The sequence below is a fragment of the Taudactylus pleione genome, unplaced genomic scaffold (genome assembly GCF_031769625.1).
Source record: "Taudactylus pleione unplaced genomic scaffold, aTauple2 ptg001314l, whole genome shotgun sequence".
NCBI lineage: Eukaryota > Metazoa > Chordata > Amphibia > Anura > Myobatrachidae > Taudactylus > Taudactylus pleione.
In genome coordinates this window covers 9,804-28,878 of record NW_028285714.1, presented here as the reverse complement: position 1 = coordinate 28,878, position 19,075 = coordinate 9,804, and the positions used below count along the sequence as shown (strand labels likewise).

Genomic DNA, 19,075 nt, shown 5'->3' with positions numbered 1-19,075 from the left:
AGCCAATACATGTGGAGCTCAAGCGCTAGAACCACTCGGGTGGTATCAGGTTTTATCGCACTTCGTGGACAAAGTCACAGAAGCGCGGGCTCCGGCTGTGGTATTTCCCCATGCTATGGGGTATTCACAGCAGTTGTATCCTTCCATGTATATGCCCCCCATGAATTTCTGTTGGGTTAATTCTACTGCTCACTCTAGAGAGAGTATACCACAGTCTATAGCTCCTCAGCAGCCAGATAGACAGGTGGCGGCAAAGCAGGGGCATAAGAGAGGTTCCGATCAGTTGCCTCATGACAACCCGGACTCCTCTTCAGATTCTGACTCTGTTCTGGGTTTTACTCGGTATAAGACATTCCGTCTCTGGTGAATGTCCTCTCTGGTGAAAGTGGTTAGAACTGTCCTCAGTATAGAGTAAGAGGAGGCCCTGCCGACAACCAAGGTGGTCTTTAGGCATCAAAAGGGGGCTAAGTACTATTTTTCCTCAGTCTGAACAATTGACGAATGTTATGTCTGAGGCATGGAGTACTCCTGGGAAGCATTTCCATGCTACAACGAATATAACCTCTCGTTACCCATTTGCACTGGGTAAGTGTAACAAATGGGATGTTCCCCCAACGATAGACGCTCATGTCACGAGGTTGATTAGAAATGCTACGTTACCCATTCCTGCAGCATACTCTTTAGATTATGGATAAGAAGCTTGAAAATCATTTGAAATCAATATTTTCATTATCTGGAGCTATTACCAGACCAGCTATGGCTGTAGCCTGAGTAGCGAAAGCTATTGAAGAATGGACGACAGCTCTAGAAGGTACTGTATCTGATGCTACCAGAGAACAGGAGTCTTTTCTCTTATCAGATGTGGGAAGCAGCTGTGTATATGGGGAAAGCGGTCATTGACGCAGGTATTTTGGCTTCTAGGGTCTCGTGACTTCCTTTGCAGCCCGTAGATCCCTTTGGCTAAAGACCTGGAAGGCGGATGCAGGATCCAAGAAGGCTCTTGAATCTTTGCCTTTTGCTGGGAAGGTACTGTTTGGACCAGAGCTGGAGGACATAATGACTTCTCTGGCAACACCGACGTCAGCTGAATTGCCATCCACGACTACTCCTAAATTTAGGCAGCCAGCAGCTCGGTCCTTTCACCCACAGAGTAGGGCGAAGGGTCATTCTTCCTCTAGACAGAGTCAGCCCCGCAGGACACGTCACCCCAAGAAATCTTGGTCAGGCAAACGTCCTGCCTCCAAGTCAGATACTAAATATACTGTCTGATGGGGCGGGCCTCCTCCTGGGGGGTCTCAGGGCTTGAGGACGACTCATACAGTTCTCCCAGTCCTGGTATCAGACAACTACGGATGCCTGGGTTCGAGAGCTGGTCTCCCAGGGTTATGCCATCATGTGATATCCCCATCAGAGGTTTGTGGCTACAAACCTTCCTTTAGACCCGGGCAGGGCTTCGATCTACCGGGAGTCTATTGGGGCCCTCCAGAGGTCAGGAGTCATAGTCTCCGTCCCTGTGATGCAACAGGGAAAGGTTTATTATTCAAATTTATTTTTGGTTCAAAAACCAAATGGGTCACATCGCCCTGTCTTGAATATGAAGTCTCTCAACAGGTTCATCCATGTGCCAAAATTCTGTATGTAAACCCTATGGTCAATTATGCTGGGGATTTCATGGTATCCTTGGACATACAGGATGCATTTCTGCATGTTCCGATTACACGATCCCACCAAAGATTTCTTACATTGGCGGTAGATCAGCAACATTACCAATTTCAGGCTTTACCATTTGGACTGGCCACAGCACCGCGAGTGAGTCATGACAACTCATCTCAGGAGACACGGAGTCAGGATACTGCCATATTTGGACGATCTCCTAATATTAGCACAATCTCAGGAGATGTTACAATGTAATCTCCAGATGACCATTGTTTGTCTACAAGAGCACGGCTGGGTAATAAATTGGAAGAAGTCATCTCTTTCTAAAAAATCAGCAGATTGTGCACTTGGGGATGCTGCTGGATTCTCTGGGACCGATGATTCTTCTATCGGAGGACAAGATTGTGGCACTACTATCTCTGGTGCGCAGTCTGCTCTGCAAGCAAAGAGTGTCGGTACACTTGGCAATGCAGGTGCTGGGCTCCATTCGATATGGTGGCCTATGCCCAGTTCCACTCCAGTTCCCTGCAACAATGGATCCTGGCTCATTGGGATGGTCAGTATCATCAGGTAAAGTCCCAGATGAATTGCAACTCGCCAGAGGTTCGGTTCTCCCTTGCCTGGTTCCTGGAGACGACTCATTTAAACAAGGGTCGTCCGTTATAGGTGCAAGATTGGGTACTTCTCATTACAGACGCAAGTCTGCGAGGATGGGGAGCGGTGACAGGTCACAACACATTCCAGGGAAGGTGGTCGGTTCAGGAAAGTCACCTACCAATAAATATATTAGAGCTTCGTGCAGTGCACAGAGAGCAGTCACCTACCAATGAGCTTTGTGCAGTGCACGCCCTCACTTTCTTCTTCGGGTTCCATAGGGTCCACAGGAATTACCTTTGGGTATGTGGTTGGAGTGATCCAAGCACCAAACAGTTACAAGCTTTAGCTCCCAGGATGCACTGGGTCCTCCTTCATATATGCCGTGCCCCTGGCTACAGGCACTCAGTTTTCTTGTTTGGTGCGCAGGAGTGCACCTTATGAACAGGGGACTGCTTTGGCAGTCCCAAGCAAGGTTTTTTTTTTTTTTCCACTATGAGTAAGCAGCCCTAGGCGTCCGTATGGATGACTGTGCTGCTGCTCAGTCTACCCCGCCGGTGCCACAACACCAGTGAGGGAACTGGTGATTTCGGCGGACGCCAGCGGAGTTGATAGCGCTGGGCCCAGTACTGCAGCCGGAGACATCTGGGATGCAGGTAAGGTAGTTCCCCACTGGAACCGCATGGCAGTCCGTGCCTCCAGCAGTAGTGACGTGCCGGAGGCCGCTGATGTGAGGAACCAGGGACGACTGCTTCTCCACTAGACCACTGGGGCATAAAATTCTGGCACTGGGGATAGTAAAAGGCGGCGACCATGTATAGCCAGTGCGCCTGGTGCGCCTGGTGGATCCTTACAGCCTAGGGGAGGTAGGCTTCCCCTGGCGGCCCCTCCCCCAACCCAGAGATGAGGTCCAGAGATGAGGTTTCCCGCGTCCGGGTTGCTCCTCCCTGTTATGAGTCGCCCAGAGACTACTTTCAGGTGCTCTCTGTAGTTGCGAATCAGCTCATGAGGTTTGGTCAGTCCTGTATACCTTTCCTTAGGTGGTCAGGTTATACAGTGCTCAATATCCTACTAAGCTTTTGTGCTGTTCGTAGTTGACTAAGAGCTTATTTTATATATATATATATATATATATATATATATATTTTATATCATTTGAATTGTATGTGACTTGTGTAAGCTGCTGTGTGTTCTACTTCCTTTTTCCTGAATAACTGTCAGTTACAACTATCACTTCTATTTATCCTCATAACCCTCTGCTATAGGTGTGTGGGTTGTTTTGGGGGTGAACACTGTCACATTGTATTGTGTTATGTTTAAAGAGAAAGAGAAGCAGGAGGCTAAAGCCCCTGTGCTGGTTTCTTGTATGGCCTGTCAGGATTTCATACAGGATGTATTATGTGGTCACTATTCTAAGGAGTAACCACATCAGTCCAGCCTACCAGCTCATGGGCAGGAACCCCCTTGGGCTTTTTTCCCCGATAATGGCGCAGTCAACACCCATGCTAAGCACTACTATAGGGTACCCTCAGCAGCTAAAACCTACTATGTTTATGCCTTCTATGCATCCGTCCTGGATGGATGTTTATGCCCACTCAAGCCAGAGTATGGCTCCGTCCCCTATTACATTCCAGCAGATGGTGCAGGCAGGCAGGGCTTAAGACCAGAAGGTGGTCGGCTTCTTCCTATCAGTCCGTACAGCCTGCAGATTCTTATGCATCTTCAGATGAATTTGAAGATATACAGGGCTCCTCTCGGGAGTCTCTCTCAGTAGAGGAGGACCATTTTCCAACAGCGGTTGTTCCCTCCTTGATTAGGGCCGTCAAAACTATTTTACACATAAATAGTGAAGAGCCAGTGAAGGCTCTGGTGTTCAAGCGCCAGAAGGTCGCTAAGGTGGAGTTTCCCAAATCTGAACTTATGGGGGAAGCATGGAGTTCTCTGGATAGATGATTTCATGTTACAAAGAAGGTTACAGCTTTATACCCCCTCCCAGCTGACGAATGCGCTAGGTGGGAAGTTTCGCAACTGTGGATGCTCATGTGGCACATCTGGTTAGGAGCACCACATTGCCAATACATTTGGATCCTCCCTTAAGGATTCCACAGATAGAAGACTTGAAGCCTGTCTCAAGGCGGGTTTTTCTCTGTCAGGGACTGTTACCCACCTGGCCACGGCCTTGGTAGCTAAGGCCATTGAAGAATGGACAGGGGCACTTGAAAATACTTTTTCAGTGTTTCCAGAGAACAGCTGACCATTATCTCCTATTTCTACTTTAGGGTTCATAGAAGGTCCAAAGGAAACCTTGGGGTATAGGTGATGGCGAAGACATCCGGGCACCATGCAGTTAATTTTTTTTTCTCCCAGGATGCAACGGTGCCTCCCTCTATACCCCGCCCTGGGACTGGAAGCCCCTTTGTTTCGTTAGGTGATTGGCCGGTGTCGGGTCACTGTATTGCAGTGGGGCTGTTACTAACAGCCCTGAAAATGTCAAGTTTTTTTTTTAAGTGCGGTTAGCGTGAACAATCCAGTGGAAGTTCGCACGGCCGCATCATTACCCTGCTGGTGCTGAGAAGCCGGTACTGATCCGTGCCTCTTGGCGGGCCTTGGGTCTTTGCTAGCAGGGATATCGGAGGATTCCTAGACTGCGGATGGATGCTACGGGGTGCAGGTAAGCGACACACACTGCAGTGGTGCTTGCTGAGACTGTCTTTTTCCTCCAGTGTTGAGGGAGTTATGTTTCCGGTGTTACACTGCCCTGGGTCCTTCTAAGGCTTCTGCCGTTCAGCAGGAGCCACCATGAGAGTGCTTTGCAAAAGCACTAACAACCATTTCAGGGCCTATGTATCCACAGTTCAGTTTTCAACAATGGCACCTCTTGCCAGCACAAAACCTGCTGCAACCTCCTACACCTTCACAGGTGTTTCCCCCTCAGTGGGTTAATACAGTTCCTGCTATATTGCAGGATGCGACTGAGATACGTCAGCAGGACGCACCTATAAGCTGACCAGCTAAAAGGGTCTTGCTATCGTCGCAATCCTGGGATGATGATGATGATGATGATGTGTCATCTGAAGATAGACTGCTTCTGGATAAGTCTGACTCTGAACTTCCTCCTCTGGAGGCGGGGGTTAAGTCTTATATATATATATATATAGATATAGATAGATATAGATATAGATAGATATAGATAGATATAGATAGATATGTAGATATGTATATATATATATATATATATATATATATATATATATATAGATAGATAGATAGATAGATAGATAGATATGTATAGATAGATAGATAGATATATAGATATATATATATAGATATATATATATATATATATAGATATATATAGATAGATATAAATATTTTCCAGGGCTAATACAAGCTGTAAATGCAGCCCTGATCATTGAGGAGGAGTCGTCTCCTGCATCTAAACCTAGGCATGCATATTTCATGGAAGAAAAGGTGACTGAGGCTACATTCCCATTGTCTAACCAATTGGTGAATCACTTGGAGGTGGCTTGGCAAATGCCTGGAAAGCAGTATCAACCGCAGAAGCAACTAGTCTCTGCTTACCCTTTTGCTGAGAATTATTTATCCAAATGGGAGTCTCCACCGGTGGTGGATTCCCATGTCACATGCTTGGTAAGAAGCGCAACACTTCCTATGCCTTCCATGTCGTCCCTTAAGGATGTTAGATAGAAAGGTATGCCCTAAAATCTGTTTATACCCTTTTGGGGGGCTGTGTGCAGACCAGCTATGGTAATTTGCTGGTTGGCTCGGGCCATGGAATGTTGGGCTAATAGCCTTGAAACATCCTTAGCCTCTAATGCTACCAGGGAACAGCTGAATCTGGTGGGAAATCTGAGATTCGGCTATCTATATAAATGAGGCAGCATTGGATATCGGCCTACCAAATGCCATTGCTGCTCGCCGTTCTCTGTGGCTCCGTTCTTGGAGAGCTGTGGAATCCAAGAAGGGGTTGGAATGTTTGCCTTATGATGGTAAAGTCTTGTTTGGCCCTGATCTGGTCAAGATTCTGAATACCTTTAGCAGCAGCTAAGTCTGCTGATCTGCCTTCTGCTCTGGCCTCTTCGGGGTTCAACTCCGTCCTCTCTGACCTGTCGTACCACAGGTAAGGCTAAAACTCAATCCTTTCCCAGGTCATCCACCACCAAGAAATCTGCCAGGCCTAAGAAGCAGCCCTGGAGTACCAGATGTCCGGCTGCAAAGCCTGGTGACAAGCCTTCCGCTTGACGGGACGGGCCTCCACCTGGGGGGACCCCAGGGTGGCAGGCCGACTTCTTCAGTTTGCCCAGTACTGCTGTCAAACTACCACGGATTCATGGATGAAGGAAGTGGTCTCTCTGGGGTACGCCCTCTCCTTACGCAGAAGGCCTCCCCATCAATTCTTTTGCACAGGGCTACCGAAAAACTCGGACAAGGCTTTGACTAGTTAACAGGTGGTACAATCCATGCTGCAGACAGGAGTCATTGTACCGGTCCCGATGTCTCAAAGAGCAATAGGGTATTATTCCAGCCTTTTTCTAGTCCAGAAGCCAAATGGTTCTTACCGTCCTATTCTCAATCTTCGGTCCCTGAACAAATTCCTCAAGGTACCCAGGTTCAGAATGGAGACCCTATGCTCAGTTATACTGGCTGTGGAACCTGGGGATTTTATGGTATCCCTGGATATTCAGGATGTATACCTGCATATTCTGATTGTTTCAGCTCACCAATGTTTTCTCAGTTTCGCTGTGTCACAACAACATTTCCAGTTTCAGGCTCTGCCGTTTGGCCTTGCCAACCTCGGGTGTTTACAAAGGTCATGGCGGTAATGACAGCCCATCTGTGGATACAGGGGATCCGCCTGTTACCATATCTAGACAAACTCTTGCTACTAGCAGGGTCCTCAGGTACTTCACCACCACCCACCTGCAGCTAATGATATTTGTGCTCCAGGTACACGGGAGGTTGATAAATTGAAAAAAGTCCTCACTGATTCCGTCTCAAAGGATGCTCCATCTGGGAGCCCTGTTGGATTCACAACAGCAAAGGATTTTTCTGACAGCAGAAAAGATCTCCACTTTGCAGACGCGTGTATGCAGATGCCTTCACAATTGCCGAGTGTCAGTCCACTCAGCAATGCAGTTACTGGGATCCATGGTGTCGACATTCGACATGGTGGAGTATGCCCAGTTTCATTCCCGTCTCTGCAGCTATTGATGCTCTCCAAGTGGGACAGATTTTCATATCATAGACGGACTCAAATTATGTTGCTCTCTTCGCAGGTATGCCTGTCGCTAACCTGGGGGCTACAGACGGCTCACCTCACCAAGGGCGTCCCTTTTGGATCTCAGACTGGGTACTTCTGACGACGGATGCCAGTCTTCGGGGCTGGGGCGCAATGACTTGTCCACACATTTCAGAGAAGGTGGTCAAAAGAGGAATCTGTGCTTCCAATCAATATATTGGAACTACGGGCAGTCTTCAGGGCTCTGCAGCAAGCCAGGCTTTTGCTTCACAGAAAACCTGTGCAAGTACAGTCAGACAATGCCATGACAGTGGCTTATCTAAAATGTCAAGGAGGAACTCGAAGTCAGGTGGCAATGACAGAGGTGTCACGCTTTCTGACATGGGCGGAAGGCCATCTACCAGCCGTATCGACTGTGTTCAGTCCAGGATTGCTGAATTGGGAAGCTGACTTCCTCAGCCGACACAATGTGCATCCAGGGGAATGGCCTCTTCACCAAGAAGTGTTTCAACTCCTAGTGGACAGGTGGGGCTTCCAGACGTGGACCTCCATGGTCTCTCGACTAAATCACAAGCTGCATCAGTACGAGACCAGGACAAGAAACGCCAGTGCTCTTGGTGGACGTTCTGTCAGTCAAGTGAACTTTCCTATTTTGTGTACCTGTTTCCTCCAATCTCCCTCCTTCCTCAAGTAATTTGGAAGTTCAAATAAGATGGAGGCATGGTCCTGCTGGTGGCTCCAGCGTGGCCCCCCCGACGCCCATGGTACTCAGATCTTAGGAGTCTCTCCATCGATACTCCGTCACTGTTGCCTCAATGTCCGGAACTGTTGTCTCAGGGTCCTTGCTTCTACCCAGATCTCGGTCATCTGTCTTTGACGGCGTGGCTCTTGAGACATCCCTCCTAAGGTCCAAAGGTTTTTCCGGCTCTGTGATTAACACCGTGCTCCGAGCACGGAAACCTGCCTCTGCCAAGATTTACCACAGGGTATGGCATACCTACTTTGAATGGTGTCGTCCCAACCCCCAAGTATTTAGGATACCCAGAGTGTTGGCTTTCCTGCAAGCAGGTTTAGACCTTGGTATCCGCCTTGCTACACTGAAGGTCCATATCTCGGCCCTTTCAGTGTGGTTCCAGCAGTGGATCTCAAATGGCTTACTGCTTCCGCCAGAAGAGTTTCTGATTTAGGGGCTCTCGTCGTTCCCCATTTCTAGTTTTTCATATGGACAGGGCAGTGTTTCAAACTCGCCCTGGGTTCCTTCCTAAGGTGGTCTCTAGTTTCCACATTAATGAAGAAATTATTTCCTTTTATTCCTCAGTCCTCTTGGCAGGGGAGGCCTCATTGGATGTGGTACGTGCCCTCAGCATTTATGTGGACCGTACCAGTTCTCTTCGGAAATCGGACTCCTTGTTTGTTCTTTATGGTTTCCACAAGAGAGGATGGCCAGCCAATAAACAAACTTTGGCTCGATGGATTCGCATGACTGTCTCTAAGGCTTACACACATGAGGGCCTTCCAGTGCCGCCCTCTGTTACTGCTCATTCTACGTGGTCTGTGGGTCCTTTGTGGGCAGCTTGTCGTGGTGCCTCAGCTGTACAGCTTTGTAAGGTGGTCACGTGGTCTTCTATCCAGACCTTTTTGAGGTATTATGCCTTTGATACCTTTGCCACTCAGGATGCTTCCTTTTGGGCGTAGGATTCTCCTTTCTGCTCAGGAGCGCCCCACCCTTAGGGACAATGCTATGGGACATCCCCATGGTATCCCTGTGGATCCCCTATGGACCTTTAAGAAGAAATTAAGAGTTACTCTTGTTAACTCTATTTCTTTGAAGTCCATAGGATCTACAGGGTGCCCATCCTGACACACCTGGCCTCATTGGGTATTTTTCTCTCTTAAACACAGATTCCTTTTATTTTCTGGGAGAGTTTCTTGAGAGTAATTTTCTTCCTTCTTTTTTCTTGCTCCTGCCTTGGGCTTGTTTACAAACTGTCTGCCTGTGGCTGGGGGCAAGGTATATGTGGAGAAGGACCGATGCATCCTGGGAGCTAAAGCTTAACTGTTTGGTGCCTGGATCACTCCAACCACACACCCCATGGTGTCCCTGTGGATCCTATGGACTTCGAAGAAATAGAGTTAACAAAGGTAAGTCTACCATAACTCTTAATTTATCCATTGATCGGGTGGATAATTAAACAGTGCATGCTTAGCATAAATTAGATATGGCAGATAAAAGAAAATGATGGTTTATGCTTTATTGAATAACCTGGGTAAACCCAATGAGAGTATTAAGGTTGCTCAAAGACCAAACCATACTTACCAATCGGCTATTAGATTTCTTTCAATTGTGAAATCAAATGTTTTAGTTCATGTTATGATTTTAGTGCAGGTTTTCAATTTTGGGGAATGTTTATAAAAAAACTTTCAATGTCTAACATGTTGGTTTTAAGGGTGGGTACACACTAGAATGACCAGCAATCTTGCCAATGGTTGGTGTGATTACCCATTTCTCCGGACGATTTCAAGATTGTCAGTACGCACTAGGCAGATTTAATGAACGACAGAACAATCACTTGTTTCGTCTTTCATGATGCACAGACCCGATATAGCATGCGACCCGCGGGAGTGCGCAATCGGCATACACACTGGTGTATGAGTCTGACTCTGAGCTACCTCCTCTGGAGGCGGGGGTCAAGTCTAATATATATATATATATATATATATATATATATATATATATATATATATATATATATATATATATATATTAGTGTTCACTGTAGCTCCGGCGGCAGGCAAGGTGCCGGAGCTAGAGAGGGCAACTTTGTGCGCGCGGGCGAAAAGGTGGCGTGGCCATAAAAGGGGGCGTGTATAAGACGCGTCCCCTTTTTCACCATACTTGGGGGCATGCCCGGCACTTCCGGACATGCCGGGCAGCCCCCAAGCACTGCAGACAGGTAGAACAGATGCCGGGCGCATGCGCCCGGCGTCTATTCTCCGGCGGTGACCGGGTCACTGCACATTTATCCACCCACGGGACACTGCGTCCCGCGGGTGAAGACTGCACCCGCAGCCTGTGAGGGCAGGGTGCTTTTTGCCCTCCTTCTGGAGGGCAGGGTGCTTTTTGCCCTCCAGAAGGAGGGCAGGGTGCCGCACCCTGCTAAAACAGCCTAGCGGGAACGCTATATATATATTATATTCCAGGGCTAATACAAGCTGTAAAAGCAGCCCTGATCATTGAGGAGGATGAGCCACCTGCGCCTAAATCAACAATCATGATTTGTCTTTTCGATTTTACCAAATTTTGGCCGGTATCTTCGAAGTGTATACCTGACCTAAGTCAGTATATCAACCCTCTTACCCCACCCACATTTATCATGTATGAAAGTTTGTCCATTTTACTTCAATGAGATTGTTTACATATATATGCAATATGCATGAATGTTTGTAGCTCTTACATAAACTAACTTTTTTTTGTTTGTTTTTTGATGAGTTTAATTGTAGGTATTTGACTTAACTGTTTTTTTAGATTTTTTTTTTGTTCAGTATACAAAGCAAACATTTTGCCCTTAGGTCTATTAAGGACAATGACTGTGCTCTTCTGTTGCAGAAATAGTGTTTATTAGAGAACTGTTTGTAGTTTACTAAAGTGCCTATATAAATAATATGCAGGTTCTTTACTAAAATTGCTCAAAGATTAAACCATAGCAATTAATCAGCTAGTGTTTTTTCTATTTTTCATTCAGAGAGGAACAGTTAGATACAATGTTGCTGTTGAACCTAAGTTTTGTATTGACATTTGAAATAAGAGATTAATACAAATGTTCATAATTTATTATTTCTGCAGGGTTTAAAAGACATAAAAGCAGCTTGAGTTTAAACTGCAACCACAGTACATTTGTGAGACTGCTCTGCACAATGAATTTGTTTTTTATTGTTGCAGTGTCCTAATTTTAAGTCTCTTAATGTTTGCATATAAAGACAACAGGTAAAATCTACACATCTAGTGTATATACATATTCCCACACAATACATAGTGTGTAGTTATTACACTGCCAACATTAAAAATGAGCCAAAACTGACAATATAGTCAAGGTGAACTTTAGTGGAATTAATACATTTAATGTATGCTACAGGTAGTCTCCCATATCCGAAATGCCCGGGACCAGGAGCATTGCGTGTTTTCGAAATACCTGGGGGGGACCTGGTGGGTGTCACGGGAGGCCTGACGTGAGCTTCGAGTGGGTCTGGCAGGTATCGCTGTGGGGCTGGCGGGTGCTGCTGGAGGTGGGTTGGCGTGTGCTGTGGGAGGCAGTCGAGTGTGTGGACCACGCTGCTAGCCATTGGCAATTGATACTAGTGACGTCACAGCTGCCCTGAAATATTCAGTTTTTTTGTAATATTTCGTTTTTACGAATTACGGATATGGGAGACTCAACCTGTACTGTGTAACTTTACAATTTACATAAAATGGTTAGCTCCCTCTGCCGAGTAACCGGGAAAGAAATTAATTTAACGTTGCGAAGATGTAACTCTCTGCTTAAGTGCCCGGAGAGCTTCAGTTGACATTATCACGTGAGGCATTTAACCTGGGATGTGCAGTCACTGCACCTATTTTCCGAGGCTTAGTTGCAGTAAACTAAATCTCCCAGGTTAGGTGCCAGATGTGATGCTGTTGCAGCAAGCGGTAATGCTGCAACTAGCCCTGAGGCACTAGCTAGTGTGGCTTTCTTGGTAGTTGGGGGTTACAGCATGAGCTAATAGCTCCGGGCACTTAACCTTGGAACCCCCACTATGCTAATATCCCCCCCAGGTGTTTACAGGAATATATTTCCTTTAGGTCGTTGTCCTTTTTTAAATCATTTTTACTTTAAGATATACCTTAACACAATTCTCAAACCGTCAGGAGCCAGCAATTTCATGATTCATACATAAATGTTTTGGGGTGTGGTGTTAATACTATATTGGTCATTACAGTTTTAGCTTATATGTTAATCTTCATTACACATGCAGTGGCAGCCTGCATTTGTGAACCGAACAAGCTTACATTACCAGCCTGCGCATGCCCCTTTTATCTGATTGGCGCATGCAAATACTGGTTGCTTCAATAGATAATTTGAGAGATTCCCTTATAGCTGATCACACTATCCCCACTTCCTGCTGCTATTGTTGCGAGCCGCCTGTCATAAGAGGGTTGGACATGTAGAGCAACGGGTCACAATTATTTTTTCTACTTGTTATGGAAATTGGAGTTTAGCCTAAATCCATGCAAAGTTCTGGTTTGGGGGGATGCAGTCAGGAAGCCTTCCCGACTGTCAAATCCCGGCAGGGTACTAATGACAGTCGTCAAAATCCCGACGCCAGTCATACCTACGCCGGGAGCCCAGCATACCGATCGAAGGTAAGCTGGGCGCAGACAGCCGCAGGGGAGGAGGGTTAGGTTAGGGGAAGGGGGTTAGGGCTAGGCACCCCCGGGAGGAGGTTGTGGTTAGGCACCCTCCAGGAGACTTAGGTTTACAGTATGTAGAGCAATTTGAAATTTTTTTTTACATTTTTTTTATTTTGTAGCTTAAGCAAATTCTGAGGAGAGATTAGCTATTCCCGTTGTCAAATGTGCATCACTGAGCATTTTTCAATGAAACTTTAATTTTTTTCTTAGCAAAATAAATGCAAGCTATAATAACAAACAAGTAGAACTTTGAATAGTTGGTTGTAAGTTTTTCTAAACATGGCATGTTGAAGTCTTGTTTTTTGTTTTATTGTTCTAATTGTTATCAAGTTTTACTTTTCTAGTTTATCTCTTAACAGGTAATGTACAGAATCTTATAGATGACAAAAATAGTTGCATTGCTCCAAAGAAGACTGATAACGATATCAACAAATCTGTAGACCCATTACATTTGGGTCTTTCCACAAAGTCTTGGAATAGCCAGAAGCATGTGGAACCATTCATTTCTGATTTCACCACAGAGACCGATGATTGGGAGTTAGACACTGTAAAGAGGCTGGATTCTCCAGTACAAGATGAACAGACCAGAAGTGTGCAAAAACTGGTACTGTATGACTGGGAGGATATGACTCAAGAAGATTCTGAAATGCCTGACCTTGACTTCAGTCTGGATGGAAGCAGTCCTTCCGATCCCAAAGTTGAAGATGACATTCTTGCCCTCGCTAAGGAGCAAATGGACAACCCAGAGGAGCAAATGAGTGAGGATGTTCTCCAAGGTGGTGTTAAGCTCAGTAATTGTAGGACATATTGTAGGTCTAATAAATCAAAATCTACACAGGGTTCTTCAAACTTTGACAGAGTTTTAGATGGCTCAAGTTCTACAACTACCAAGTCTAATAATGCAGCAGAAAAGGGGAACACTGTGAATAAAAGCAGTGGCACCAGAACCATTGGACGGACTAGAGATTACACCGTTCTCCATCCATCTTGTTTATCTGTCTGTAACGTTACAATACAGGATAGCATGGAACGAAGTATAGATGAGTTTGCTACAAACCAGTCTACAGATATAGGGGAAGCTGGGCGTCTCCGAAAGAAAGCTGATCTTGCGACAGCTAAAACAACCACAAGGTTTCGCCCTGGCAATACTAAATCCAAAAAAGATGCCAAATTGGAGTTTTTTGGGTTTGACCAAGACGATGGAGCTGGTGAGGATGGTGGTTCTAAAGTGTTTGGGCAGTCAAGTTATAGAATTAAATATTTTGGATTTGATGACTTGAGTGAAAGTGACGATGAAGATGAAGATGACTGGCATCACAAAGAGAGAAAAGCAAAGAAGAAAGCAAAGAGTACCACAGCCCCATCAGAGTGCAGTGCACTTAGATCAGGAGCTTGTTCGAATCTGCAAAATGTTCAGGCTACAAATAACATGGGTAAGTATACATTATTGAGATACTGTTTTGTGATATATGATGAAAGATTTGCAAGTTGGTTTGTCTAGACTTAATGAGATCAAAATGCATATTTTGCGCCACATTTTACAGAGAAACCACCTACCATTCAAACCAGCAGCAGTCCTCTTCCTGGCAAAAATAAAGGTATGTTGAGTGTTCTTTAGCTGAATAACTCCACAAAATAGGTGGTGGGCACCAACTTTTGAAATTTTTTTTTTTATTAATCACTTTTTTGATTATCCTTGTGAATATGATGTGTCACACAATGTACCCTTTCACATAATTTGTATCCTTTTTATTGTAGTTATTTTATTTTATTACCTATTTACACAATTAGAGGGGGTCTAATTCACTGAGGTGGTGTGCAGAAATCAGCGAAAAAGTTCATTTTTTGGGCGCCCAAACGGCACTTACCTAGTGGCATCCAGTATTTTAGATGGGTTTTGCTGCTTTACATGACTAAACCCTGTGCATTTGATAAGTAATGGGTGCCCGCAGCATTTGTGCCCATAGGTATAACAATTGAATACAGGCCAACTGGCACACAAAAACAATCAAATCGCCCCCTATTTGTTAAATTATTTAAATATAGCCACTAAATCCCTTTCATGGTATTTTGTTTAAATGTAACGTTTTAGATATTCTTGTCAGGGTAACGGTGGACTATTTGGCATACTTGCACCAACTATAATGTAGAAACCTGCTCCCCCCCCCCCCCCCCCCCCCACCTCTTGTATAACCAATCCCCTTTATGTAAGTTTATAGCCTGAATTATTTATTTGAAGCCTCTTATACTTTTCAGGTATTTCACACAGACCTGAGCAACTTACTGTTTTAATTTTATGTACTCCTTTTTCTTGCTGCTCAGATCATTGGAATGTTTACAGTATAGCCATCAAAAGGAGTTAAGTATGCTTCCCTTATGTCAGTGATTCTCATCTCCACTCCTCAAGTACTCCCAGCAGGTCATTCTTTGTTAATCCTGCACATGTGAGTTAATCTATGTTGCTGGATCAGTAATTATCCCACCTGCTTCCACAGACAAAAATCCTCAAAATTTGAGTTGAGAATCACTGCCTTTGGGGATTTAAATTAGCTAGGACAGAGCTGCATGTGGCAAGTGCATGTCTTGATTCATAGAGGGAATGAAGGTAAACCTTTAAAAGATGACTGAAGAATCAGTCCTCAACAGAGTGACAGTCCAAGGCTGTAGTGTCAGATGTTCTCTTGCCCCATATGCTTTTGGTATAGAGAAAAGTGGCCAACTTGTATATTTGTCTTCCTCTGTCTCTTGTATTAGTGTTTTGCATTCAGATAGCTTAAACACTTGACTTTAACTAAGATGGCCGGTGCAGGGTCCGATCATCCTGAAGAAGCCTTGTTGAGGCAAAACTCGTCGATAGTGGATAAGTCGAACACACGCTGGGAGCGTCGGCATGTATTGTCTGCCAGCAGACCCTGCACCGCCCATCTGCAAAGCCGCGACCACGGCAAGGAGTCCAAGTGACACCGTGAGTCGGATGGCCCGCAGAATGGAGCGCCTTTGAAGAACCACTAATCTGGGGCAGTGGGGTGAGTAATTAAACACCGGGAGGTGTATCCCCCCTCCTGTACCCCTGGAATATCCTCGTTACGGAGGAGATTAATCTTTTACTACCAAGAGCAACACACTTTGCGATCTCACATTTGGGAATTTATATAGTATTAACTTTTTGATTATACAACCGGATTCATTATATTTTATTCATACCCTCTCTTGCCAAGAACTTATACAGATGCAACGTTGCTGTATTGGAATTAAATAAATTATATGTTGTCGTTGTTTGTGTATGTATACCGGTATTAGGATTATAGAAGCCCACTTTTTAATATAGCAAGTGCATTATTACATATGTATGATTTTTAAGAAATTTTGTGCAATATCAACAGTGGATTCTACTAGTTGTTTTTAAATACACCCTCTTTTGAGGTATTTCATGCATTTATATATCTAAAAGTAATTTTATGCAGTACAGACTTATGTGAATCAAATTGTTGTTTAAATACAAAATGATCTATTCTGTGTTGGATCGCTTAGAAGCGCTGGGAAGTTTTTACTTTGTTACTATTAGGGTTAGGCACTAAGGGGGAGAGGGATAGGTTTAGTGTGCGGGGAGGTTAGGTTTAGGGTTAGGCACCAAAAGGGAGGGGTAGGGAGAGTGGGAGGGTTAGCATATCGACCAACGAGTGTCTGTGTATGTTAACACTGTTGGGATCCCGTACCCAACCCGTCTAGAAGTACTCAATACTATTACAGCTGCACTGGATTTGCTTACGAGGCACTGCCTTCTCTGTTGTTGAAGCAGGGAGTGTCCAGTGCAATAGCTTATATACTGCCAAAGTCTCTGGAATGTGTTCTCCATAGTGCTATAAGTTGGAGATGCTGGTAATTAATTTATTTTGTGGGTAGATATAATCTTCAATAAGTTTTATAGTTTGCATTTAAATCATCCACCTCACGCATTCCTTGAATTCCTAGAAATTCCTTTTTTTAGTATAAGAGCATAAGGTACCACTCCATAATTAGTGTATTTTTATTTATTTTTTTCAAAATAAGCAATTTAATATTTTAGTTTCTGTTGTTGTAACAGAAATGTTCAAAGAATTTGAAACTAGTTAATAAAGTGTGTATGGGCTAATGGAGGAATCAGACCAGTGTATTAGTTTGTCATTGGCAACACATTCCTCTAATTGCTAGTGGGTAGTCTGGTAAAGGCTCCTTTGTTCTCTCCTAGTACCAGTGAATGGATGCTTTGCTATCCTGTTAAATTAGATCTATATTTAGATTGATTACTGGGACACTACAAGAATAGTCAGAAGATCCAACAAAAGTGGATTTCTACCACTTCGTCAGATGAGGCTGTGCTAAGCTCTTGTGGCAGTTGGCAGTACACCAGTGCTAAATGTCTTGTTGTACTCGAGTAGGTGTGTGTGTGTGTGTATATATATGTATGTGTATATATATATATGTATATGTGTGTGTGTGTGTGTGTATGTATATATATATATATATATATATATATATATATATATATATATATATATATAAATAATGTGTGTGTTAACTTTGCCCTTCATAATTTTAATTTGTTTACTGCAGCTATATTTTGTTTTTATTTTGGAATACTTTAGAGTTTTTAGAAGATCCATATACAGTACCTGAAATCTTCAAAAAGCCTGCTTCCAGACATGGAGATAAAAACAAAGATGGGGGCCGGAAAATATTCAGTGGACCAAAACGGGTAAAAATATATATATTTTTTTAATTAGTTTTTTGCTCTTTCTACTTTTCTTAGTTTTCTTTTTTGTGCATTGAGACTCCCAAAATACCACTCAAAACTGTAATCAAGTGTAAGCATGATACTTGAGATATTGATGGGCAGGAGGTGCAATGGGGAGCTTTTACTGTGGCCAGCAGACTGCTTTATGCCACCAGTCTGATAGCTATTTAATAAGAGCTGTCATAACGCTCTGTTTTATAAAGTAGAGTGTGATTGGAGCAGCTGCTTCTGCATCACTTGATCTAAGGATCATCTGAGATCAGTGGAGGGAGTATTCACTGCAGTCAACACCATGTGATCATTTTGCTTCCACCATGGGATAGACCGTGCTCTCCCCCACTCACATGAGTGCTTCACCTCCAAAGTCATTAGATGGATGACATTTCAAGAGCCATTCCAAGATTCAGAAAGTTTTTATTTTCTTGTGTGGAAATCGCCCAACTACACTTTATACTGTAGCATGTGTTAGCTTGTGAGCAAACTATACCAAAGATTTTCGTAGGGCAGGATTCAATTTAGTGCGATGACCTCGAAGTGCCTCTGGAACAGTTTAGCAAATGTTTCGCATCTAATATCTTTGCTAATTTCCACTCACATACAATCTGGGGGACACTACAGTCTTGACATTGGGGTAGAGGGCTGGAACAGGAGTCTAGGCACAAAGGAAAGTGTAAAGCTCTATCCCCTCCCACCTCCACTGGACCTCCATTTTTTTTTTTGCAAAGTGACTTAGGAGCAAGGCATGTTTTTAGTGCAAGTTTTTTCTTTTTTTATGTTTTTTTTTTTCCCCTGCGTCTTTGTCTCTGTTTACAGGGCTCAGAGCGCCAGCCATAGTGCAGATTAGATAGTGAGTGGGGTGCACTCTCTCCTCCCACCATGTGCCCAGCTCTGTAGGAATGTCATTGTTTCCCTAAGAGTGATCTCCGCTCACCCATCTGGAGGAGCTCCTGAGTCTAGTAAGACAGCCACAGCCTACTGCTGAGATTGCGTTGGGTTTGCTACTCTCGCACAAACTCCCCGGTATACAGCACCACATCAGGGTGATTCTGTGACCGGAGGAAGCAGCTGCTCCGCAGATAAAGGGTATTAGTTAAACAGCCACTGCAGGAGTGTGTTTGGTGTTTTGACTCCATACTCGCCCCTCTTGGGGCTCTATTTATTAACATTATTTTTACTAAAATAAAGTGAAAAAGGGTGTTTTCACACCCTTTTCACATTACTTTAGTATCACGTAAAGTTACTAAAGGGCAATTGGAGTAGAATTCGAAAAATTCTACTCCAAGCCCTAATTATCACTTATTTTTAGTAAGCAGATCGCATTTCCCATAATTGTAATGGGAAATGT

The 19,075-nt window shown here is 44.3% G+C and overlaps 1 protein-coding gene across 1 annotated transcript in view; it reads left to right on the top strand.

Annotated features, from left to right (window-relative positions):
- The window catches only part of LOC148443183 (wings apart-like protein homolog), a gene marked incomplete at its 3' end in the record, with an annotated part of 31,034 nt that extends 13,343 nt beyond the window's left edge, over positions 1-17,691 (top strand). The window contains exons 3-5 of the mRNA XM_088463092.1: positions 13,316-14,389; positions 14,501-14,554; positions 17,582-17,691. Coding sequence (XP_088319218.1) covers positions 13,316-14,389; positions 14,501-14,554; positions 17,582-17,691 — 1,238 coding nt within the window. The remainder of the gene's footprint in view (positions 1-13,315; positions 14,390-14,500; positions 14,555-17,581) is intronic.
- Positions 17,692-19,075: the final 1,384 nt, after the last annotated feature.